The sequence below is a fragment of the Pseudopodoces humilis genome, chromosome 3, assembly GCF_049639895.1.
Source record: "Pseudopodoces humilis isolate 2021_Gansu_Grassland_sample_001 chromosome 3, ASM4963989v1, whole genome shotgun sequence".
NCBI lineage: Eukaryota > Metazoa > Chordata > Aves > Passeriformes > Paridae > Pseudopodoces > Pseudopodoces humilis.
This window is the reverse complement of record NC_142202.1, coordinates 83,894,083-83,920,191: the sequence shown is the minus strand read 5'-3', so window position 1 is coordinate 83,920,191 and position 26,109 is coordinate 83,894,083. Positions and strand designations below refer to the sequence as shown.

At 37.2% G+C, this 26,109-nt stretch overlaps 1 protein-coding gene across 1 annotated transcript in view; it reads left to right on the top strand.

Annotated features, from left to right (window-relative positions):
• The window catches only part of CD109 (CD109 molecule), a 69,856-nt gene that overhangs the window by 14,063 nt on the left and 29,684 nt on the right, over positions 1 to 26,109 (top strand). Inside the window, exons 4-21 of the mRNA XM_005518144.3 lie at positions 3,674 to 3,904; positions 4,048 to 4,173; positions 9,836 to 9,875; positions 10,354 to 10,438; positions 12,470 to 12,566; positions 13,602 to 13,737; positions 14,581 to 14,690; positions 16,426 to 16,665; positions 16,996 to 17,097; positions 17,188 to 17,250; positions 18,690 to 18,866; positions 19,725 to 19,877; positions 20,611 to 20,685; positions 21,114 to 21,174; positions 21,693 to 21,828; positions 22,670 to 22,787; positions 25,539 to 25,652; positions 25,856 to 26,074. Of these exons, the coding sequence (XP_005518201.2) occupies positions 3,674 to 3,904; positions 4,048 to 4,173; positions 9,836 to 9,875; positions 10,354 to 10,438; positions 12,470 to 12,566; positions 13,602 to 13,737; positions 14,581 to 14,690; positions 16,426 to 16,665; positions 16,996 to 17,097; positions 17,188 to 17,250; positions 18,690 to 18,866; positions 19,725 to 19,877; positions 20,611 to 20,685; positions 21,114 to 21,174; positions 21,693 to 21,828; positions 22,670 to 22,787; positions 25,539 to 25,652; positions 25,856 to 26,074 (2,283 nt within the window). The remainder of the gene's footprint in view (positions 1 to 3,673; positions 3,905 to 4,047; positions 4,174 to 9,835; positions 9,876 to 10,353; positions 10,439 to 12,469; positions 12,567 to 13,601; positions 13,738 to 14,580; positions 14,691 to 16,425; positions 16,666 to 16,995; positions 17,098 to 17,187; positions 17,251 to 18,689; positions 18,867 to 19,724; positions 19,878 to 20,610; positions 20,686 to 21,113; positions 21,175 to 21,692; positions 21,829 to 22,669; positions 22,788 to 25,538; positions 25,653 to 25,855; positions 26,075 to 26,109) is intronic.

The following is a 26,109-nucleotide window of genomic DNA, read 5'->3' as shown; positions in this document are numbered from 1 at the left end:
AGTATTTTTTTCTTTCCCTCCTTCCTCAGAAAATGTTGACTCCCTCTAACTTACCACCCATTGCTGTTGATGATATATTTTGCATGTGATCCCAGTTGTTTTCACAGTCTTGGATGAGTGTTTTTAGTGACCAGTGAATCAAGGATTTTTCAGATCAAATGCTCTGCAGCTTGTTAGAAGTAATTACAGGACTTGGGAGTTGATTTTCAGCATCAACACAAACCATTATAAAACTTGAACACAGAAATTTGATTTGTGTCTTTTTTTACTGGCCGATACCTACATCTGTATTTTAGATACACCATGAAGGCTGATAACAGCTAAAAAAAATTGTGCAAAGCAACAATTGAGAAATACTAAAATAAAAATATATTTATATACAGTCTTTTTAAGGATTTGAAAAGGCATATTCAGTGAAAGTACATAAAAAAACCCTACAGTGTATCTTGAATTGTGTGTTGTATATGAATCCTGAATTTATGATCCTGGCTATTCATTTTGAAAACCCAATTTAAAGGATTATGTATTTATATCAGGAAAAAAGTTTTACCAAAGTCGTCCATAAGTCTGGGTATCCCTTAATCCAGTGTGTTTTAAGTTCTGATCTCAACTAAACTGTCTCTGATTAAATAATCTGGATGTATTTGATAGATGGATAATCAATGACAATGAGCAGCTCAACATTATGAATATTACTAGGTTGAAATGCATCTGTATAAATTATATATTAGTAAACATAGAAAATTCTGTTCATTTAAAAAAAAATTAAATGAACAAGTTCCTTAATATAATCTGGCTATTAAAATGGTCTTAAAATGTTCAAGCACCTAAAACTAGGCAGGGCACTTTCCTCCTTCTCTCACTGCTATCTGAAGTGATGCAAACTGATTAATTTTTTAACTGCAAGATTTTCTATTCATTTGTGTAGCCACACTTAGGTTTTGTCCAAAGTCTAATTTGCTGGTAGCAGAAGGTAGGTAATGAGTTTCTGGATTCAGCCTCATCTTTTCCAGAGGAAACAGTGGCTGCTTTGTCCAAGGTACTCGTGATGGTGGTTGGTGTAGTCAGAAGTACATGAGATGGCCTGTTTCTCTCTTGTGTTAGGACTGCCAAAATGGGGATAGTAATTCCATTCATTTGGGATGTTTTGACTAAGATAAAATATTTTCATAGCAAGTTCCTACTACTTAGTGTTAAAAGCTGCCTTGATCATATTTGGGTTGAGAAACAGCCCTTTAGAGAAGGAGTTGGTGGGGCTGAGGTAGTCACTGTTACTGTAGCAATTGTGGAAAATGTTGTATTAGTGGAGTTTCTGGTGGAGCATAGGTGTGTGAAACAGAAGGTGGGTTACATTGCACCTCAGCTGTCCTAATACACTGCCATGGCAATGCAAACCTCATTACCTCTGACCTTTTACATCAAGAAAGGAAGTTTTGTCACCATGTTTTGGGAAGGGAAGATCTTTTGAAATATAACAAGTATTAAAACCTAGGGAGGAGCTCAGTGCTATCCAACATAATTTGTGGTAGGAAAGGGATACAGGAAAATAGATGAGGTCTCTAAATGGCATTTACAGAACATTTACATTTTTAAAGAAGAAACTGAAGAAATTAACATTGCAGGCATGTTAAAATAGTGCTGTAAGAGTACAGTTCACTACAATGATGAAACAAATCAAGATTGTTTTCCCTCAATTTGATTTTGAATTATTATGTCCTGGACTTATCCCATTTTGATTTTGAATGTGTCCTGGACTTCATGTAGCAAATCCCATCAGCTTTTTAGGGATTACAACTCCTTTAAGAAATAGTAATATTCATAAATGGATATTTGAGGTAATAATAAGGTAGTATTTGACAGATGCAGTAGCTAAGGCTGTCCCTCTTATTTCAGATATTGCAGAATACTTGGCGTGGAATTTGGAGGGTGTTGAAATATGTGAATCATATGTTCTTGGCAATGTGTGTACAAAAACCTTTAGCTGAAGAAAATGCAAAATCCGTTTCAGTGTGGAACTTTGCATCTAAAATTTAATTCTATAAATCCAGATTTTAAAGGGGGGACCTCTTCTTCCCATGTTCTTCCCATCATAAGCCTGTTTATGGGTGAAAAAGAGCCTTTTTATTTTTCCCCCTTGATTTTTTTTTTTTCCTGGCTGGTTTTTTAAAAGAGAAAGTCAACAGAGAGGGATAGAATTGTAGTTGGTTCCTCTTTATAGGTAAACACACAGAGAAGGAAAGGTATTCTCTACAGACATTTGCATCTACCACATTTGTCACCCAGTGACATTTTCCCATGTTTGTGAATCCCTGTTACCTCACTCTGCGCTGTTAAAATGAGCTGTGACAGCAGTACAGCCTTTCTTTATAGCACTTGGTAGGATACTTTTGAAGTGCTGTGCCTGGTGAATTAACAGCTGTAATTTTCATTACAGTGCAAGAGGAATGCTTCAGTTCCATATGTTATGCTGAAAAATGCAAGCCTGTCTGCTTTAGTTGTCTTAACTTCAGAGGTTTTACTCCAGATTTACAGTTTTAACTCCAAGCAGAATCATGTGACTCTTAAGCTTTTCAGCAGGGCTGCTTGTTGGAATGAGCTGTGTGCAGTGTTAAAACCCTTTTCCTTCTTCAAAGAGGCATTCTGGTGGTACAGAAGCCAGCATCTGGGCTGGGACGTCCCTGTGGAGAGTGGTTGACTGTGAAGGCTCTGCTCAAGTAAAATTCCGGAATGTTGCAGCATCTCTGCTTTAAGCCTTTCAACCCCTGTGACTGGGATTCCTCCCAGCTAACTTTAGGAAATGAAGTGATGCATCTGAATTATGATCTCTAGATTTCCTCTGTGCACTGGAAAGACACAGCGAGAGAGAGAGAAGAAACCTGTGCATGATTACTCTGATCTTATGTGGTCTAAATTTCCTTCCCAGTGCTATCTTGTCTCTTCTGCCAGCACTAAAGGGGCCTTCAATGTCTATCCAAAATAAGTTAACCATATAAAATTTCTGTTCCTTTATTTCTTAATATTTTTGGAAGGATAATTATTTTACTTTCTAAATGAGTCAGTATGTGCTGTAGTTATGAATTATGAAAGTGAAATGAGCAAAGTCATTGAGGTTCCTCTTGAAAAGCAGTGCCTCACCACCTCATGAGAAATAAATTTTGCGTTTGATTTTTCTACCCTGTAGGACATAAAGCTAAAGACTGTAAAAAAACAAGTGCAAAGTTCTCTTACTGTCCTGCTCATCTTGTTTTCACATACCTTCTTCAGATGTTTAATTTTTGGAAAATTTATTAGCAAAAAGTGATGAAGAAAAATATTAGCCCATTATGTCAAACCAGAGAAATGTCTAAATAATTGAAAAGAGAGAGCACAATTTATGTATGTGTAAGACTGTGAATGGTATATGAATGCATAGATACTTATATTGCTGAAAACCTGATTGCTACTTAAAATTAGATGGAAATGTGTTGAAAAAATGCTTCTGATAAGATATTTTCTGGTAATTATTGAAATAACACATTAAGGCCATGAATAAAATCCCCTTTCTCTTTTTGAGAATTTACATAAGTTGACAAGTTCAGGTATATATTAGTTCTTTATGTCAAATGTTTTTGAAATAATAGTGTCTTCAAGAATATTTTGGGTACCTAACAGAGAGTCACTATTTCTTTTTAAGCTGCCTCTGAACAGTGCTTCCGGGAATTATGAATTACTGGTGGAGGGCCATGCTGATGGCCGGCTCATCTTCTCTAACCGTACCAGCCTGATGTACGTGTCAAAGAGCACCTCTGTATTCATCCAGACTGATAAAGCCATGTATAAACCAGGACAAGATGTGCTCTTCCGGATTGTCACTGTCTATCCTGATCTTAAACCTTACAAAGTGTCTCTGAATATCTATATCCGAGTAAGTATCCACAGGAGCATAGTTAGGTGTTAGAATGTGTCATGTGTTCCAAATTTGTGACAAATAAAGATTGTATGTATAGCTACCTAAATCTTGCTAGCGAGGCCACTCACATTTAACATGCAGCTTGACTTTTCTCCTAGGATCCTCGGAAGAAGTTGATTCAGCAGTGGTTGATGGAGGAGGGTGATTTGGGTGTAGTTTCCAAAAAATTTCAGTTATCAATGAGCCCTCCGCTAGGAGACTGGTCCATAGAAGTGGAAGTGAACGTGAGTATTAATGCTGCCAAATCACAGAGAGATTTATTTCTTCTGCTAGATGTGTATTAAAATTGTGTTTATGTTGCTGAAACCAGTTATAAACATGGATCATGAGATGAGCAAATCCTCTCATGTCAAATACTGTGCAAAGATACAAGATCAAGTACTATGCAAAGGTAATATGCAAACCTCACAAGATTTTCAATAGTGTATGGTTTTGTAGGGAAGGACAAAACCCCACATACATACTTTATCCTAAGTTCTGTGTTTTAATTACACAATAAAAATGGTATTTAAAAAGTGAGGAGTTGTAATATCAATATAAAAGAAAGATCTCACGGAGTAGAGTGTTTTTCTTTTTAAGTGAAATGCCCTTATGTTTATTTTGCAAGCAAATACACAAAAATTTGTTGTACCATGCTGTGCAGCCAGTCAGTGTCTCAAGGGTTGAGGAACCAAGACTATTTACAGATTTTTGCCTGGCTTTAGGTGTGTTTCAGCAGCTTACAATGACTGATGAGTTACTGAGGAAAAAAATAACTTTGTAAAATAGAAAGGATGACTAGTAATACAGAACTATTGCAAAACAAAACTGTAAGAGTCTGTGTTGCATGTTGCTATTGGTAGTAGCTCTCTCAGGCCAATCCTTGAAGCTGTCACCCTCCTCATGCACCATGGAACATGTTTCAAAAATAGCTGGAGGTTTAGTTGCTCAAAACTCTGTGTGTCAGGGTTATTCAGTCTGCTTTTAAATACCTATAATTTGGGAACTGCATTTCCTATTTCGCTTGCAGTGGCTGTTCAGAGACTTAGCAAGTATAAACAGGACTGCTTAACGTTACCTAGTGACGGAAATGGTGGGTAGAAAGGAGAAAAACTCACGTGATCATGTGTTACTTGGGAGTAACAGATGTTTGATAGATTTCTATAGGCTTAGGTGAGGGTGGTGCTCAAGTGAGTGTCAGTGGATTTTTCAAACACTTTGTCATGTGGGTGTGGAGTTGTTGCTGTTGTCTGTGATGGGAAAAATGTATTAAGTTGTTCCTGTGCTCCTCCCTGTGCTCTGCCACTCCTTCCCATCCCCTGCCTGCTATTCAGTAGCCTCTCAGTCACACTGAAGTAGCTGTAGACAGGCTGAGATCTAAAGTGCAGTGGGGAAGTGACCCAAACTGAAAAGCACCTGAATGTTTTTCTTTGCCTAGACCAGAACAGTTCACTGATCCAGCTGACAAGCCATCCCCAATCACAGCTATTGTAGGTGTTTTTCAGCAGTTGGGGAAGTGTGGCTCAGACATGGAAACAAAGGCTGGTGGCAGTGGTGGGCTCCTTCAACAGCTCACATGCCAAGTTTGGGCTTTCTGCACAGGCTTGAGTAATGCTGAAATTAGGAGATAATTGATGAAGGAATTGTGGCAGCTGTTTTCAGGATCTGAATGAATGCCACTCCCTTCTGAAGTGAAACCAAAAAGAAAAAAAAATTGTAAAGTTGGAAGCAAAATGTCTTGTAAATTCATCTGGGCTAATGAAACTGCTGTGAGACAAGTGAAGTGAAACCTTAATAGAGTATAGTTGATGGTATTCTAAATTTTAGCCAAGCTACAGAAGGTTAATGATCTTGGAAAATATATGTCAGAGTGAGAATGTCTCTCAAGTCATGAGTAACAAGGAGAAAGTAGATAGAGAACTTTTTGTTAGTGTCTATTTCAACATACAGCTAAAGGGCATCAGGTAAAGGAGGTAAAGAAAGAGTGATTTCAAAATGACTAAAACATCATAACTGAACTGCAGAGCACAGCACTAGCAGCTGTTGTGAATACCGAAAATTTAGATGGGATCAAAAAGACAAATTCTCAGTACACTCCCTTGAGAAGTGATAGTTAAAAAGGCCTTAGGTGTCAGCTCAAGACACCTTGTAGAATAAAGGAAAAGAACTTTTCTAATGGGAAACTCTAATTTATTCTCTTGGTTGCAAGGGAGTTTATGCTGTGAAATGCAAGATAGTATGGGATGGGATTCAGTTTGAACATTAAGGTGTGTAGGAGGCTCTGTGTTGGTGATATATCTGAGATTTAGTTGGTGTTCAGTGGAAGCTAGTGCGTGATCTCTCCTAGTGGATATTCCTAGCTGTTAGCTGGATCATCCTCTCTCTTCTGCAGTAGCTCTGCTGTTCAAGGGAGGTGTAAGTTTTATTGCGTTATATATAAAGTTGCATAGATTTGCCACTCTTCCTGATAGCAGAGGTCACTGAGAACTTAGATTTACTGCTAAGGAAGACTTAGTATATGACTGGGATTTTTAATAGATATGTCTTCCTATCCTTAACTAGTACTGCCAGCTCTGGCTCCGCATGGCATCCTGCGCAGCTTATGGATCTGTTGAGGCTTTAGGAACATCTTCATATGGCAAACCGGACTGATCTATGCATGACTTACCTGTCCTGATTCCATGACCTGGACCTTCTTGTTAAATAGCCAGCCTTTCTTTCTCAGTTTCTCTCTTGTCTTTAAAGAATTGTTAAATGATTAAATAACATTTCCCTTCTTATGATTAAGATCAGTTTCCAAGTGTATTGAGTCTTGATTTTTGGAAATGCTGCCTCTGAATCCTGTTTTGAATCAGTCTTTGGCTGCTTGCTGCTGTTAAACATCCTGTAGTATTTTTAATAAAAGTTCAGGTGTTAGTACAGCTGTTCCAGGAAAACTCAAGACAGACTAATTACAGTCTGGTTTCCAAGTCTCTACCTTGTATTTTAGTTGGATATCTTATATTTCCTGTTGCTGAAAGACTTGTAGTTGCTGAGTTTTAGTAGCATGCACCTCCAACCAGAAGTTTTTTCTAGTTAAACTGCATTTTGTAATCTAATTTATGGAAGTTGTTATGTATAAATTTATGATCAAATATTGAAGAGTAGTAATGTTTCAGGTGCAACAAGGGCTTTCCAAAATATTAAGAGTATTACATTATTTTTAAAAGCTTCAGCTATAAAGCAAGCTTCCAGAATCAACTGGGAATGATTATATACAAGTTGAATTTTTTTAGCTTTTGAGGTTTAATATATGTTGCAGTGTATCCACAGTGAATTCTGTCATGTTTTACTGCTAGATCAGTTATGGATTTCACATTTGATGTGATAAGTTTAATGTTGTATATATAATTGCTTAAAAAATGTGTAAATGTGTCACACTTCAGAATCAGACCATACATAAAGCCTTTGGCATTGCCGGAGTATCCAGTAGTTTGCAAATGTGCACAGATATTCAATCAGGATCTGCTTGTGTAAATAGTGGTGACACTGGTGGGAGTCTGATTAGTTTCTGGAGACTGCGCTATTGAATCTGAACAGAATTTCATTTTGGAGTTTGTTTCTTGAATGTGAAAGCAAAGCATGGATGTGATCATGAAGTGCTCTGTTCTGTCTAGACAAAAATCTGTTTTATTTAGCTGCAAAGCCAAGGCGCAAGAGTGCTCCTGACAGGGCGTGTGAGACAATGAGGTAGCCCCAGGAATGCAGCTGCTGCCAGCACTGCGCTTTTCCAGGGCAAAGCCCTGGACCACACCCAGAGTCTTTCCCTTGCTCTAACAGCGTTGTGTTTCAGTGTCAGAAACAAATAAGAAAATGGACCCAGACCAGATTAATTTCAGGGATTTTCAGAAGTCCCTGAAGGAGAAAAAAAAATTTGTGGGGAGCAGCTCCTTTGACCTCACTTTTGTTGGATCAGACCCAATGAGTTAAAACAGTTCACAGCAGAGCAGAATCTAGACTGTAGTTGTTAGGGATTTTTGGATGTCAGGATACACAGCATATAAGGCTGCCCTGCAGAAGGGCTCAGCCTCATCATCCCAGAACACTTATATGGGTCCCTTTCTGGCACTGCTTTTTTTACTCTGGGTGATTGGCACAGAATGCAATAGGTGTTCTGCAGTTTAAGAAATGCTGATTTAGAGCAAAATGTTGTTCATCCAGAAGAGTGAGTGTACTTAAGAAGCAGGGAAGACAAAACCTATACTAGAATATAGCAGCTCTGGAAATAATGGAATTGGCATGGTGTTGTTTTCCTGTCTTAAAGAAAACCCCTAAAAATCTCTCTTGGGTTATGCATATATAACTAAATGACTAACTGCTTGTCTCAAAAGCCACTATTCCTAGAAACTGGTTTAACAACTTCCACTTTAGTATATTTGAACAATATTTGCCAGAGACAGCCTTGCCCTGATGAACTAAAATGATAGAGTGAAGTGCTGTTACTTGTCCTACTTCAGACCAGCTTGTCTAAAAAATGTTAGTGGAAAATCTGACTTGGTGTTCACGTCATCAAGATGACCAAGTAGGGCCTTTGCCTTTCCCTTAACTATGAAGCACAGCTTGATTTCTGTCACAAAACACATTTTAGAGAGGATGAAGCCAGGAGTACTAGTCTCACTGTTTTCTACTACTTACAGCTATCTTAGTTTTTAATTGTACTTTAATTTTTATTTTTTTTTAATTTTTACTTTTAAGATAATGGGAAACAATATTTTATTTTCAAGGGAGATGCTTTTTAACCGTGCTTCCGGTAACATTTTGTTTGGGGTTTGCTTTATGGCAAGGGTCACATATATACTTAGTATTGGAAATTAAAGCTGTACAGGGAACAAGATGTGAGATAAATTTACTACAGGTCATTTCCCTAAGATAACGTTCCTAAGACTACATGATAGTAATCTGATTGTGGACTGATTTATGCATGTCAGTACTGTAGCATTTTGTATTGCAAATAATGTGATTTGCACAAATGTGGAAATAGCTGATTCTGCATGTATATTTTTAAACCTAGGAATATAAGTATGGCCGTTATTTTGGTTATCAGTGACTTAGTCATTAAATTAGCAGCAATCTGATTTTTATTTTGATAGGAGTATTTTGCTAGGAAGCGTGTAAATACAGATTATATAAAGGGCTTTGTTTGAGATGCTTAACTTGCAAAGTTGCTGATCAGGTAACAAAAATTTATAATTGTTTCCAGTTCAGGTCCTGGTCCTAGGGTTTTTACCATAATAATTCTCAGTTTATCCTCTCTTGCTACAAACAGTCATTCCTATCTGATACATCTTAATGCCACCAGACAGTTGGTTATCCATATTCATTCTTCTTTTCCCTCCTGAAGAAAATCGGGAAATAAGTGAAAAATTTAGAAAAATGGGAAAATAGAAGAGAGCACAAGTAACAGCACATTATATAATTTTTAAAATTTCTTTCCTTGATTTTAAGTAACAAATAGCTGGGATGAGAACATACAGCACAAGGGTGGGTATCTCTCCTCAAGTAAGCATGGCTGTAGAGTGTAACAAAACTGCAGCCACCTTTTGAGTAAATGTAGAATCATAGCTCAGGTATTCCATTTCTTTAGTACAGAAACCAGGCCTATGTAGATGTCTGCAGACTGGAAGCTGTAAAAGTTGTGCATGGTAAATACAGTCTGTTTCACATGAACTTCTGTGTCCTTCTGTTTTGCAAATACATACTGCTGGTCTCTCCAGGAGCTGATAGGGATTGAGCCATGATTTAAAATCACACCATGTCAGAAATTGTAGTTTGACTTGCATATGGGTGGGATTTAGCCAAGAAGATATGTTAAATTTACCAATCTAACCACAATTGTATGTATTTTCTCATATTATTTTTTTCCAATAGGGTCAAGTTCATTATCAAAGATTTCAAGTGATGGAATATGGTAAGTATTATTTTAGGGCATTTAGTAGTGACCAAAATCAGTAGTGATTCTCCATTAATTTATATTAGCTTCCCTTGTCTGGCATGAGCATTTTAAATACTCACAGAAAGTTTAATTTCCAAATTTTTGGCTTCTCTGATACTGACAAAAAATACCATCTTATCAGCTGCCCTATTTATCTTTGGTATTTTAAGGATCCCCAAATATCTGCATAGTATCTGGTTGTGAAGCTTACCAATTCTGTAAAGGCCAAATAAGCTAAATGTTTTATATTTCAGACCTACAGGCTTATATGCAGGCTGTTTTTATGATGCTTTCTTCTCCTTTCTACAAAAAGTTGTAGTCTGGGGATTGGGTTAAAAATACATCTTACCTAGGAAACTAGTAGTCTTTATCAAATTACATGTTCTACCCTTATTACTTAAAAAAATAAATATTCGTTCAGTGAATTTAATGCTTCTTGTAATTTTGTTTTTAGTTTTACCAAAATTTGATGTCATGATAACAACACCCTTATACTACTCTTTGAGAGATGAAGATGTAACTGGTGTTGTCTCTGCAAAGTAAGTAAATGACTGATACTGTTGTCACCCATACTCTTAAGAAACTTACTGTGGGTATCTAAATGTCAAAGTGAAAACCTATATTTAGAATGCTAATAAAGTCCCATCTATTCAAAATTAGTTGGCTAGTATCCATTTCTAGTTACTGGATTTTGTTGTAACAAGGTTCAGTAGATCTTCAGACATCTAGTAAATTCATTAGGTCTGGCAATCTTACTTCTAGACAATAGCTATACATTTTCAGCTACCTTATTTGAAAATTTCTTAAGTTTCTTGCTTGTAATATGTCTTAAATATCTAGACAAAAATTTGCAGTGCATTAATCTCAAATAGAAATTAATTTAATTTTTGAAGATGAGGGTCAGATCCTGATGGATCCATCCAAGAAGACCGAAATAAAGGGTCTTTCATAGGTTATTTAATGCCTTATAATGAATACTTTCTGAAAAAGCAGTCCATTTCTAAGTGAAGTGCAGAAATGATTGTTTAGCAAGCTGCTTAAATTAAATGTTTGGACTTTGAGAAAACACTTTATTCCATAGAGTCCATGCACCCTGATATTATAAACTATCAATGCTAGGTTGGATGGGGCCCTGAGCAGCCTGATCTGGTGGGTCTCATCCCTGTATTTGGCAAGGGGATTAGAACTATATGACCTTTAAGATCCTCCCATCTCAAACCATTCTATGATTCTGTGAGTATCATAAGGGGCAATTTAAATAAAGTTCTTGCTTCCCCCCCCAGTTCTGCTTTGTGTTTGGAATCCATTATGTGCCAGCTAATACTTGGTTTCATAAGTTGTTTTAGTCTTCCACAGGATACTTGACTATGTCATTTGGTATACTCATAAGGTGTTTGAAAATGTACCTGTCTGCTGCAATAAATTCGTATTTAGACACCAGTGAACCATCTGAGATTGAATTCCAGCAGTGACGAAGTTTTACTAATACATCATAATTATTTATAGAGAATGACTTCATTCCTGGTGACTGTTTTTATAGACATAATGTCTCTTTATACAAAGAGATTATATTCCACTTATGCTAGTAGATGTCGTGAAACTTTTTCTTCTCTGGGGTGTTTTTAGATCAAGTACAGGGATGCTGCCCAATGGCAGTATAATTTCAAAGCTAATGGCAGCTTATTATTGTATTTAGGTCTGCTTAGAAAGACTGAGTTCAAATACAAGACTGTTGAGTTATTCCTATATCTACGCTTCTTGATTTTTCTTTCCATCTGCTTTTCAGCTTTGATATTACTTCAGTGGCTGCATAATGATTTAAAGTACTTTAAAATTATCACACCTGCATGTATTACTGCTGAGGACCAGAATGATTTTAGGTGTCCTGTCTGTCCCCATGTCATTCTTCCCCACATTCACTTCTCTGTCTCAATCTCATGCGTCATGGCTTCTCTTAAATATGATTTGGAAACATTTACACAAAATTTTTATGTTATTTCTGCTCAGTGACTGCAAGATTATACTGTCATCTAAGAAGGGAGTATGTTAAAGTTTTCAGATTTGCCACAGCTGGACATTGTTTGCAATGATTTCTTGACACTGTGATTATTAAATAAGTAGTAATAATTATTACCAAATATCTGGAGATATCTCATTTTTTGTTAGCAGTATTTGGTAAGCAAAATACTTACACTTCCCACATCCTGTTTTGCCTCTACTGCATATTAGTTGTGATACTACATCAGTGTTCTGTTCAGTTACTTGCTTTCAGCTTTTAGCTTAGCACAGTTAACTTTTGTACATCATACAGCCCATAATAATTTTAAGAGGTTTGTAGAGCTTGTGTAATGGAAAGAGCAGCACTGTGTATCTTCTCCAGGTTTTTGGCTTCCAGCTTTAATGTTGATAAACTGGTGTCAGTATGGCAACCTCCATGTTTCAAAGTAGAAATGTATTCTATCCATGTTTGAAGCCAGAGAATAATATTTGAGTAGGATCTTTTGCCTTGGGAGGTCTTCAGGACCCCAAGTCCTGGAGGGTGGTGTTTGACTTTGCCTGATGTGTTTCAGGTACACATATGGAAAGCCAGTAAAGGGAACTGTAACAATCACTTGCCTTTCTGTTTCTTACTGGACAAACAAGAGAAATATAACAACAACAATGGAGGTGAGTCATCTCTTAGTAGTGTCTTTAACTAGTGTCCTGTTGTGGGTTAAATGACACTTGGAATCATTCCTGAATGCAGGGTTTAGCTGGAGAGTGTTAAACTCTCTTTAATTTCCAGCCTAAAGCATCTATATTCAGACTGCTTGTTGGGAATGATACTTGCCACCTGTGCTCCCTTTACTTGTGCCTGGCAGTTATTTTGGACAGTACCAACTGACTCGGGTAGAAAAATTTTCCAGGAGCTGTGTAGGTGCTGGAGGACCCATGCTCAGGAATGCCCTCTGGCCCTCTGTCTGGCTCTGCACACTGAGCTCTGTGTCACAAGGCCGGAGTAGAACACTCCAGTTGTCTAGGTGAAGCTCTAGCATGGTAGAAACCAAAACATTTTGCCTACTAATTGGCAGCAATTACATTTGAACTATTGCACTAATTGTAACCTGAAGCATGAAATTTAAAAAGACACACAGTTTCAGTCTGAAGGCTTAAAAGAGGCAATAGATTCATTGCATTCTCTTTGCAAAATCAGATATTTTACTTTTGAGATGTGGACTGTATTAAAAAAGGTTAAATTTTTGCCTCATGAAGTGACTGTAATTTTCTGTTTGCTTACTTCAGCCACTTCAGTGCCTTCAGCAGCACTTAGTCTACAGAAAATCTGAGCTCAGATATTGAATAGGGTATACCCCTCTCCTCAGCAGGAACTTGTTAATTGTATTTTCCTGTAAAGCGCTTAGGTACCACTGCTCTAGCCATGTGGAAGTGGATAATTCCAGAAATTAGGGAAAAAAAAGAAAAAAGTAACTTTTTCCATAAAGCTTTGTTGCCTCCAAAAAAGTAGTGAACTTCTACTGGATTTAATAAAAATGGTTGATGATGGCAAAAAAATAAGGGGTCAGCATTCATAATTCTCTGGTGTTCACCCTCCAAAACTTGTATATGGAGGGAGCTAGAGGACTTAACCAGAACTAATCTACTGTAGACAGAAAGGTGTCCTCAGCTTTTCTGGCTCAACACTTATTTTTTCCTACATTGCAGATAAATGGATCTGTGAATGTAACCTGTAACAAGCTAATGTTGCAAAACTTGAATGCTGAGCAATCGTGGCACCACGGTGACAGCGATTACACAGAGCCGATAGAAATGATTGCGGTGGTGACTGAGTCACTCACAGGTATGTGGCTGTGAGGTCTGACAGAAATCCAGAGTGCCCTACTGCTTTGTGGAAGACGTTGGAGCTCTAGAAAATTGTCTTGTACAGGTGTCAGCACAAACCATCCACATCCAAATATATTATTTGAAATTTAGTAGTTTAACCAACTGCTAACTTGGTTGAATAGAGTTCTATGCTAAATGATTTATTAAATAACCAAGAAACACATTCTGATAGGAGCTTAAAGTCAGTGACTGATCATTTTTGACAAGAAAAGCAGGCATAAAGAATTGCTAGCATTAGCCTGAATTTTGCAAACTTAACTTTAATCATAAACTTACCTGACATTGTGTATTTGTAAGCCACATTAGTAGAAGGAGTTGCCTGGTCCTAGGTTGTCCACAGTCTAGCCTCTTCTAGATGGACTGATTTGCAAACTGAGAGTTTTTTGTGAGTTTGTGTTCCACTGGACATTAGAAAAAACAAACAAACAAACAAACGTGTACAAAATTTGTGTCTGTCCCAGAAATTAGGTTTAATTGTGTAATTACAGACTTTCTGTAGAAACCCTGGAAGGTGAAGCTGGCTGATTTGGGATTTAGTAAGTTTCTTCCTTGTGTCATTCTGACATAGTCTGTGTGAGTGGAGCCCTGTGTATATCTTATATTTCATTGTGGCAGGCAGTACCAGTATATAGACTACCTTTGTACTGATGCTCAGCTAGAAGGATGGAGCATGATAAGAGTGGAAGTGGTGAAAAATATGACAGAATTATTTCAAAGTCACAGGCAGTAAATTGTATTGCTGCTAAAGTACTATATGTGTTAAATGAATATTGTCTAAACACATACAATTATTCAACAGGTGTCTCCCAAAATTCAAGTACCATCATATTTCCAAAGCAAAGTGACTATTTTATTGAATTTCTGGACTACTCTAGAGTTATAAAGCCATCTCTGAACTTCATAGCTACTGTAAGTTCTTTTGTTTGATTATCATCTATGGATAAACTAATGTGATTTTTCCTCTATGCTTAGATAGTAAAGTTTGCCTTGGATTTTTATGTGTAATTTACAGATTTATTTTCACAGTCCCTCTTTTTTTTTCATAATACATATCAGCAAATACTAAACTTGAAGGCATTTGTTCTAGAAAAGAGTAAAGTGGGAATGCTGTAGTCTTGGCAGGATATATTTGTGTATAGTTTGTCATCATTCTTATGGAAGAGAAATCTTTACTAGCTAGTTTTTTTTGGCTGTGCTTTGAAACAACAGATTAGTTATTAAGTTTCAAACCTCTTTATAGGATTTGTGTATCTAACTGTATATAAATACATATATATACATAGACAAATATATACTTTATATAGTGAATTTGTATATTTAAGCAGCTTTTACATAATTCAGTTAAAACTTATCAAGCCACATTTCTTTCAAGTGAGTGTTGTTTCTGCCTTTTGTCTGTCCTGTCTTTTTCATGCCAGCTACAGTCCACTCTTAGACATATTTCATGTTCTTCATTCTGTCCCTCAACTCCATTTCCCTCAACAGTATTTCTACATTTTTCAGTGGTGGCATATTGTATCACTGCATTTTGCTTGAAAAGGGGAATCAGTTTTTGAGCCTTTACTGTATAGAAATGAGACCTAAGTAGCAGTGATTTAGGCTGAATATACTCTTCCAGAGGAGATTGGCTCAAGATGTAGCTTTATGCTAGCCTGATCATTTGGGCTTTTGCTTTTTGTGCTTTTCATTTTCTTTGCCTGCATCCCAGTTTGAATCCACCTATTTTTTTCTCATCTTCCAAGATGAACTGAGTGAGAGATAGCTGAGGCATCTGTCAATTCTTGCAGCTGGCAGACAGGAAGGTTATAGTGCAGTTATGGTCCCAAAGAAGTGTGAATGAATAGCTGCTACTGTTACTAAAAGGTGGAGATCTTACATGAAGAGTATATGCTCTTCAGAGAGGGAACAGGAAAATAATGGCTGTGGAGGAGAGGTAATGCAGTGATATCTATGGACAAAGAAAGGGAAACATTAGTTCTGTGTTTTTCAGTATAAAAGCTGATTTTTTGGTGGTGTATAATGCAGAATAAGAATGATTTTACTGGATGAAAATCTGCTTGAATGTGGGCATAAATGTTGTAAGTTGTAGTGCTGATTGATGTATGATGGAGTGAAGAAGTTGCACACTTTCAATTTTGGGCCTGGTTTCAGTCTTCAACTCATTTGATGAATTCATAAACACATCTGACTCAGAACCATCTCTGCTCATCTGACTTATTTGCCCACATGATGTAAATGTTGGGTTGCCCTTTCTTGTGGTGGTGAAATGCAAGTGAAAAAATGAAATATTCAGACTGTAGGTAGGATATGTATAGTTTAGCTGAGACATAAACATTTACAACTGGAAGCGTAATTGGGAGAGCTGAAATGGAACACGTCTCCTTTCAGTTCCATCTACTTTGCTTTTACTCTTTTTTTTATTCCCTGGAGTTATGAATAATTTTGTTCTTGCCTGACTTTCCTACTTTCAGTGCTTATGAGGGAACAGAAATAAAGCTATTGATGTCTGAGAAATCTGAGGATGCATTTATTTTTTTTTGATATGATGTGAGTGCAAATATATTGTTACATGCTATGTGTTGTGCATATTTTAGCTTTACCCTGGTTGATGGGTTTGATGAGTGTTTTCTTTATTTTTGTTTAGCTAAAGGTGTCTCGTTCTGATAGCAACCAGCTGACAGCTGAAGAGAGGCAGAATCTTGTAACAATCACTACACAACAGTCAGACCTGCTTTTCCATCACTCTTCATTTTCTCACATGGAAAATGAGGCAACAGAGGAGAGAAATCTGACGGTTCACATCCTGAACTACACAGTTCCAGAAAATGGAGTAATTGATGTTGAATTTCCAATCCTGTCTGATACAAAAACTCTGAGAGTTCAGGTACTGCTTTGTAACATGTTGCTTTGGAGTGTTGACACACTAAATTGCATGGGCTGGGATCAGTGATATGCTGTCCTGCTATCTGCAACAGCTGACATGACACCTGTTGTTATTTTTGTTACTTCATGTTACAGCTGGAAAGAAAGTGAGAGATCCTGTTAAATGGGTTTTAATAATTGCACCATGATATCAAAGGAAAAAAACCCCAGATACCCAAAGCACAAAGTGGACTTTTGCTAAGGCTACCATGGTCTTGTAAGCTGTACTACATAAATAAACATCACAGATTTTTCTGTTTTGTTAAGAGTTGTTTTTTGCACTGTCTCACAGGCAGAGTTCCTCAGCAGTAAGACTGACATAGGTGTTTATGATGTGTTCAGCTCCCCCAGTCAGACTTATCTCCAGGTTAAAACAAGGAGCCAGGATATAAAGGTACAGTCTGAGACAAAACTAGCCACGATAAAAATCAAGTTACTCATGGATTTTCCATACTCATCCATATGAATCATGTGCTTTTCCTAGGCTGGGAAGCCTTTTGAGCTGAGCATTGCAAGCAACAAGCCAGTGAGAGAGTATCACTATCTGGTAAGTTACAGGCTTTACATATGGGGACAATCCAAGATGACTTTTGCCAACTTGAGAAATACTCCAGTGAGTGGAATCTGATTTGAGAGATTCAGCATTTTTTAATTGTGATTTCTGGAAGAGGAGGCTGAAAAACTTCCTTTGCACTAGGATGGTCCTTTTTGAAAGAGAATTCTATTATTCTACCTGGGAGGAATGCCCCTGGCACTGTAAGGAAGTGCATCTGGAAAAAGTGCTTCTCTGATCTGGGTGTTGGGTTATCTCTGCTCGCAGATGTGAGACAAGACACAGCTGTGAGACAAATACTGTTTCTGACTATGCAGAGCTTCTGCAATAGGAGAAGGGACAAGGATGTCCCAGGAGCAGCCCAAACTGTGGCTTTGTGTGCAGATGCAGATGGAAGCAGGGGCCTGGTAGAGCCTGTATGCAGATTCAGGACTGGCAGGCTGAGCCTGTGGCTACAGGGTGAGAAGAGCTGCCTGCTAAGGAAACAGATGGTGCAGTGAACAGAGGGGTGTTGTTAACAAGGGAGATTCATAGGAAGCATATTAAAGTAAATGTCTTGTGTAGTGGCTTAATTGCTCAGCTGCTCTACTGTATCTTAAAGGATCAGAAAGATTTATTATATATACTATCCTAATTTTCCCATCCTGTCTTTAAAACATCCTGTCTTGTTCAGTTTTCCCATCCTGTCTTGTTCAGTCAGCATCTTAGTGACCATGGTAGCTAGGATTCTTTTTTCTTTCACAGACTTTAATAGTAAGCTGAATTAGGAAAACCATGTAAAATTTGGGTATTCATATGTATTTTCTATAATAGAAACACTCTCTAGAAGGTTTAAAATAAATTAGGTCCATGCAGCCAAAGGCAGGGAACTGCCCTTCATCTTTCTGTCTTTGTTAGTAAGTGTATGATCTGGTAGGAACAAATCTAGAGTGAAAAAGTTGATGCTGTGGACCTGAAATCCGGGTATTTGGGATAGCTTAGACTAGCCCTAATCTGATCTGTTAAAAGGAATGCCTGCTTTTAACTGGAGCACTTTCCTAGACCTGAGTTCATGCTCTCCATGAGGCAAACAAACTGTTCTAAGTAGGGGTGTTTTGGAGGTTTGCTTTTAAAAGTATATGCCTGATCCAAACTCACATGAACCAACCCTATTACTGTTGTATTATGTTCTCATACCATATATTTGCCCTTGTAGTTCTTTACTTGTCCATAGTAATACAGGAATTGAAACACAGAAAAAATATATTATTTAAATATTACATCAGCTACCATGCCCACTTTCACAGAACTTGGACTACCAGTTAGTAAAAATAATGATGAATCACACACATCTATGTGTCTCTTCTTTAGCAGCTACTTGTAGAATGAATTACTGAGCTTATGACATATTGAGGATACCAACAGTTTGAGTGTTTGATTTTATTCTCTTTCAGGTATTATCTAAGGAAGAAATTATGGCTTTTGGCACAAAGTCTACAAAAACATTCACTTTAACAGCAGAAAATTCCTGGGCTCCTTTGATATCTGTACTTGTATTCTATGTAGATGAGCTTGGAGTGGTTGTAAATGATGCTCTCACTGTCCCCATCCAGCCTGCCTTGGATGACAAGGTAATTGTATTGAACTTGAGTGTGAGACCATGTTTCTGTCTGGCTTTTGTAAACGGTATTTTGGATCATAGTATTGTAAATGTAAAAACTTTTTCATTTCATTGAGGATCTAATCTGAGGTTTCTGCAAGTCTTTGGAAAGATTTTGATAATACCAATGCAATTAGGGTCCAGTTTTTGCATGTTTGAAAGTCCTTTCTACTGGTGCTGTGTTTTCCACCTAAAGAGATGCACAGCATCTCCTTGTATTTTTAGTGGTTTGGTCAATTTCTGAGCCAAAGATTACTCTGGCCAACATAGTGACAAGGTATCATAAGTGCTCTAAGAGTAGAATTGTAAAAGTTTATCAAGACCTTGATAAACTGCTTGTTCTAGCCAGGCAGTGGTCACATTGTGACCAGTGTTTGTGTTTCATGTGACTATCCATACTTTAAATCAAAATGCTTATTGCATCAATGAATTGATTTTTCCAGCTTACTTAGCAGGATGAGATTTGGTCCTTTGTGCAAATAAAAGCCTCAGTATCACTTTTTATAGGTGAGACCATCCAAAGGCTGGATGGGTTCAAATTCTTTCTCTCTTCTGGAGACTTTTACACTTACAACCACACATCAGTAGGAAGCCTGTTTGTCCTGCTGCGTGAAAAATGTCTCCATTTGCCTCATGATTTATCCAAGTTACCAAAAGTCCTAGGAAAAAGACTCTCAGAGGTCCCCAGTGCCCCAAAGGTTAGGAAAAGCAAATCCAGGGTCTTAATTATAGCCAAAACAAATCTAAAAAAATTGCTTCCTGGGAATTGTTAACAGCTGTAAATATCACTGTAGAATTTAAATCAGTGCTGTGTTTCACTTTTTTCTAGATTAAAATCTCTTGGAGCAAAGATAAAGCCAAGCCATCTGAGAAAGTCTCCCTTAAAATCAGTACAACAGAGCCAGGATCAGTAATTGGACTTTCAGTTGTTGATAAAAGTGCAAAGCTTCTGGGCGAAAGTAGTGACATAACAGAAGAATCTGTAAGTATGTTGTCATTATTGTGTGTATGAAAGATGTATGTTTGTGGAAATGTTACAGATTATATGCTGAACAAATAATGTTCTTTGAGCATGATTTTTAGCCTGTAATTATGCAATTTTTTTTCACGTTTGCAAGTCACACGAGTGGAAGAGACTGTAAGGCTTAAAAGGTAATAGGTACAGCATTTACAATTCCAATCAATACTTCATTGTTCTTCATTTGATAAATTATTAAGACAGTTGTTGGCAGTTTCTTCTTTCAGAAAAGACAAAGTCACAAAAAATAACAAATGAGTTGTGCTTTGTGCTACTTAAGGTTAATAATATAAAATAAAGTTTTTTTTTTCCTTAGGAGCACAGAATAAATTATTCATATGTTTAAATTACCTTTACTTGCAGAAGCTTTACTGCATCTACAGCTTGAAAGAGCTTACAATATATATAATTCCTAAAGTAGTCAAAGGACTTAGCCTAAGTACCATAAAATATCAGTGGGCTATAGGCTCTATTCCAGGCTTGTGCACAGTCTTGGCCACTCTTCCATTAATCATAAAACCACTACAATGTAACCCCCTTCATCCTGTCACAGATTATTTTCCCTTTGCCATGAGAGGTAAGCAACCTACAGCTTGTGGTACAGCTGTATGAATTAGCAACAGTGAAAGCTCTTACAACTGTGAGTTGGCAAGTTGGCATTCAGTCTTTGGATCTTTTTTTTTTTTTTTTTTTTTAGGTCCTCCATGAGCTCAATTTATACAGCACAGTGCAGTATTTCCCCCTGGTCAGAGGTTCTTTTGGTGTATTTCAGGTACTTTTTGAATTTTTTCATAATTTTAGGCTGTTGTGTTTTTACTGCTTAGTGCACTTGCTAGAAAAAAATGAACTTTCTAACTTTCGCAAATATAGACAATGTAATGTTTTCATGGCTTATTTAGAATTGTGAATTTTGGCAATATGTAATACTCTGAATGCCAAGGAATATATTTACACTTCCATAAATACAGGTTGATTTATGCCTGATATAGTCTTCACTTTGAAAACTTTTCAGTCATTATGGCAATTTTCAGATTCATATCATCTCAGTTTTTTTAGGTTTCTGTATATTGTTTGCTTTAGTTTCATGCTTGCTTTATGACTTTATTTACCTAAAAAGAAAGAAGAGAAAAAGAATATAGATAAGCACTGTTGATGTCCTGAGTGTCCTCTATTGAGATATACTGTATAAATTTTATCCAGAAATGCAGCCTTTGGGTATCAACTGATGCAGTTCTTGAGGAGGATAAGGAACATTTTCTTTGTAAGTAATATGACAAATGTAGCCAAATCTAATTTACTGAGTGGGGAAGGAGGTCCATGGGATAGGGCCCCTATTATGTCTTCTTACTGTGCTGCATACAGGTTGCATCCAGCCTTGCAAATCATTAACATTTCAGAGGTTCAAGACATACAGAATTCATAAAAGCATTTCAGAAATTTTACTTTTTTACTTCAGTGACATTACCCCTTAAAAACCTAAGGATGAGTAGAGTTTTCATTTGCAGCTCCAGTTGATACATATTGCAGTGGTTTGTCATGTGTAGCCAAATTACACCAGTTTAATCAGTAGTCCACAGAGGCCATGTAGAAATTTGTATGAAACTTTTTTTATTATTAAAATCAAAAAGTTCCCAGTGTCCCAAAGTAGTCTTATCATATGTAACAAAGCTATAGATTAGACTCCAAACAATATATTAATTTGACTTTTCTTAACTGTATTTATTTGAGTTTTCTAAATATAGATATTTGGAAGGTAGGACAGTATTTTTTATTTTGTAGATGATGGAATGATACCTATAGAGGATGGTTTCGGTGATGATATGTCGATATCTAAAAATGGACCTCCTGATTTCAGCAATCTCTATGTGAGGACACATTTTCCAGAGACTTGGCTTTGGATCGACACTAAAATGAGGTATAAATTAGAAGTAAAAGGAAACCAATTTTCACTTGCCGTTTTTTTTTGTGGGTTTCAGTAGCATTCTACACTGGTGCTGAAGAGCACTGCTTAAAAATGTAGATTTATATTCTGCTACCACCTAGAGGCCGCAAGTGAGATCAGAGATGGAAAAAATGAGGAGTTGTACAACTGCACAAGAGAGGATTATGCCTGACTGAAGGCCTAGTGGTTTCAATAGAAGCTAGATAAACGTAGCTAGAACTTTTATCTACTATTACCTACTATTAATAGATTAATATCTAATATTATCTACGTTTTCCTTTTGTCTCTAGTACCTAGAGACAAAAGAAATAAACTTACATTTACAAACTGGGAGATAATGGATAAGGAGACCTAGCCTTTTTCTCTACAGTACATAAAAAGATGGTGATTAGCCCAGAAATCTATTGCTATCTGCACCTAATTCAGTGAATAGATCAAACTGTCAAATGATGGTGAAATCTGACCTGTGTCATGAAGCACAAATCTTGTATTCTTTTACAGCTGAGAAGTTCATGAAGCAACCATCATCTGGGATAGTTTTAAAGGACATGTAAAAGTGGATTACATGTAATGTAATTACCTTCAAATTACAGTGTAATTACCTTCAATTCATGTAATTTAAATTTTTGAAGTAATTTTGATCCCATCACATTACTTCTAAATGGTTAGAAAAGGAAAAAAAAAATGGATAATGAGTAGCTTTTCTTTCCAGGAATTTGAACTTTAGTTTTCATGCATTTTAAACATATGGGTCCACTTACTGATGTCCATAAATGGATGATTTTGAAAGTCTGCTCTCCCCTTGTGCCATCAGGTCTGACACAGAAACCACAATGGATGCCATTGTACCTGATACCATCACATCCTGGGTAGCCAGTGCTTTTGTGATCTCTGAAAACGGCGGGCTTGGAGTGACGACTGCTCCAGTGGAGGTACCATCTCACTAGAGAGCTCTCATTTAAGGCTGGTAACGCTGCAGGTTGTTGCTGGACTCTGATTTATTTCTAACAGCAGCATCTCCTTGTGCTAATGAAGTGATTGAGAGGCCCTGTGTGTTCAAACTGTAACGAAAACAGTATCACTGAAGTATCACACACTGTATCTGCCTTCCCTTCCTGCTCATGTGACTATCTAAGACTCCACACAGATATTTGGATGCCTATTTCTGTTGGAGCAGGTTTTTTTTTTTTTTTTGTTAGAGTGCTTCCAGGATGTGCCCATTTCAGAATCTTTGTGTGTAGACGGGGGGAATGACTATTTGGGAACAGTGTTCCATGTTTTCTTGGCTCTGCCCAGAGAGCAGTCCATGAGCTGGTAATGCATTCAGTGAGGTTTGCACAGACTGGCAGGGAGGAGGTGGCTGGCATGTGAGAGGCATTTGTCTGCTGCTCTGCTAACACTTTTGGCTAATGCTTACCCCAGGAGGGAGAACAGAGACTTGACTTAAGACTAAATTTATCTGTCAAAAGCAGTCCTGGAGTAAACACAGGTACAACCTACTCTAGGTAAACTTGTAGGGTGTTTGGACTAGATGTCATGCAGAGGTTCCCCCAACCATTCTGTGATCTGTGTTAGGTGCTAAGTTTTGGATGACTTAGCTTGAGGAGCAGAGTGGACACTGAGAGCTAGCCTTGGGGTGAGAGTCTTCTTGCTCCCAAATTCCTGTGTCCCAAAGCTCTTTTCTTGCTTCCAAGTGTTTGAGGAGTTCAGTGATTTAAGCTAAATTTAGCAGTCCTTAAGTTAGATCTCTAACCTGACATTCCCAGTGTACAAGTGTAATTGTCCTAGGATCACTCTGTATTCAAGGAAACCACTACTGAGAGAGTTCTTTAGTTGTTTAAAATAGGAATTAATTACTGAAGTCTCATTTAGCTAGTGTTTTAAATATACAGAATAATCCATCCATTCATTACATAAAGATCCTAGAGAAACTATGTTCCTATCAGAGACAGCTCCACTTCCTTACCTAAGTTTAGAATGGTTGAGACTGTAGTAGTGGGCTGTAGATTTCCATCTTGGTTCCTGGACTAGTGTAAGCATAGCTTGAAGACAGCCAACTTACCCATTTAAGTTCTCATGCCCTCAAATTCTTGGGGAGGGGCAACTGTTGAGATCCAAACTGAGATCTAGGTCCAGATTTCACAGTTGGCAGCTATACCAGACACAGAGCATGTGCTTTGAACATCCTGAACTGAACTCCACTACAGAATTTGGAGCCCAATCTGGATTTTGTGGCTAAGGCTCCTTTGAGACTGGAATTTTGATTCTTGTTTCTTTCACTTGGCTTGGCAGAGATGGGACAGAAGGAGGAATAGTTTTCTGATTAAAACTGTATGGAAATACACACTTGGCCGCTCATCCTCAAATGTGAGAAGGCTCCAAGTAGAACAGATGTTGAGATAATAATTTAGCTATAATCACCCCCATGTATTGTTCAGTACTTCACTGTTGTTGGGACATTTAGGTTGTGCTTAGAGTTCCATATGGCTGAAACATGTTAATCAGTACCATACAGAGAGGCAAGTAAAAGAAAGACATGAAAAATGTTATGGGGGAAATAAATGACATCTGCGTGCTTTATGTCATGTACTGCTTTGCATCATGGTTTTATTTGGACTTCTCCTACACAGAGTGTCAGTAATTTCACTCAGTTGTATTTTGTTGTAATATACTGGCATATTCATGAGTGTAAAACTTCAGTTTTAAAGAAAAGTAAAAAGACAAAGAAAATAGGTATAAAGGGAAAACCTTTACTATGAACTAATCAAAAAAGTCTCCATCAGACCTTCCATATTTAATATCTAAAGAAGTTTATGACACTGAGAGCTTTAGCAAGCAACTGTTTTTTTTTATTTTTTAGAGAAAGCATTTAAGTATTTGTTAGCTAGATGAAAAAGCTGAAGGATTTTTGTTTCTGAAACTCAAAACACTTGGAAGATGTTTTTAAATGCAAACTGAATTAAAATAATTTTTAGTTGACATGTTGATAATAAAGGACATCGTGTCTCAGCCATTGTTATTGTACAGATGTTCATAAACAGTGAAATTTTGATCCCATTCAGCTTGATGAGACCTTACCATTGACTTCTTGGAGCCAAGATTTCTTCCAAACCCCTCTGTTCACAGATAAAAGAAACTGCTTGCTGGTATATTTCTGCAGGCCGTTATATCAATTAATATAGTATGTATTTTTAGAAGTATTACTAAAGAACTTGTGCTAAGATTAATCTTACTAAATTAAAAAAAAAATCATTGTAAGTTACAGAATTTGGGTGAGTCAGTTACTTAGTTACTTGTGTATTGACATGAAGATAGGTCAATTGACGTTAATCCATTACTTGTGTACTCAAAGCAATTCAGTTACCTTAATGAGAGCTCAGGACAGATCACAGCTTCCAGACTTGCCAGATGACAGACTCATAGTCCTAATTCAGCTGCCTCTGTTGGGGCTGCCCTGTCAAAGCTGTCAGCAGCTCTCATCTGAACGATGTCTCTAATGGTGCTAATGACCAGAAGCATTTTCGCCTTCTGTTTCAGCCCTGCAGTAATATGTTTTGTCAGCTGTAGAGTCCAACTAAACATTACTCTGTCATTGAATTTAAAAGTGATTGGAAGACACACTGTATAGTAATTCTCTTTCTAGTCTCTAGTTGTAAGGGTTCATGACTGATTTTGTTTTGCAGCTACAAGTTTTTCAGCCTTTTTTTGTTTTCCTGAACCTTCCATACTCCATCATCAGAGGAGAGCAGTTCATTTTGGAAGTGAACATCTTTAATTACTTGAAAGAAGAAGCTGAGGTAACAGAACAATCTCATTATCTTTGAATGTTACTAGATATTACAGGGTTTTCATCACTGGTGGAGACTGTCTTTCTCTGTGAGAACTGGCCTATTTTCTTTATTGGGCAGACCTATTTCTCTATACACGAAGCAGGTGTCAGTTTATGAAAGCAGCTTTTCAAAATTAATACTTTGTATTGCAAATATTACTGTATTTACAGGTTACTGTGATCCTGGATATGAATGATGCTTTTGAAGTTATTCTAACATCCAGTGAAATAAATGCTACAGCAAATCAACAATCCATATCTGTACCAAGTGAAGATGGGAAAACTGTTCAATTCCCAATCAAACCAAAACAGCTGGGAGAGATTCCCATCAAAGTGACAGCAATATCATCTGCTGCTTCTGATGCTGTTATCCAGAAAGTTTTAGTAAAGGTAAACATTCTGAAGCTTGGCTTATTCCTGAAGTA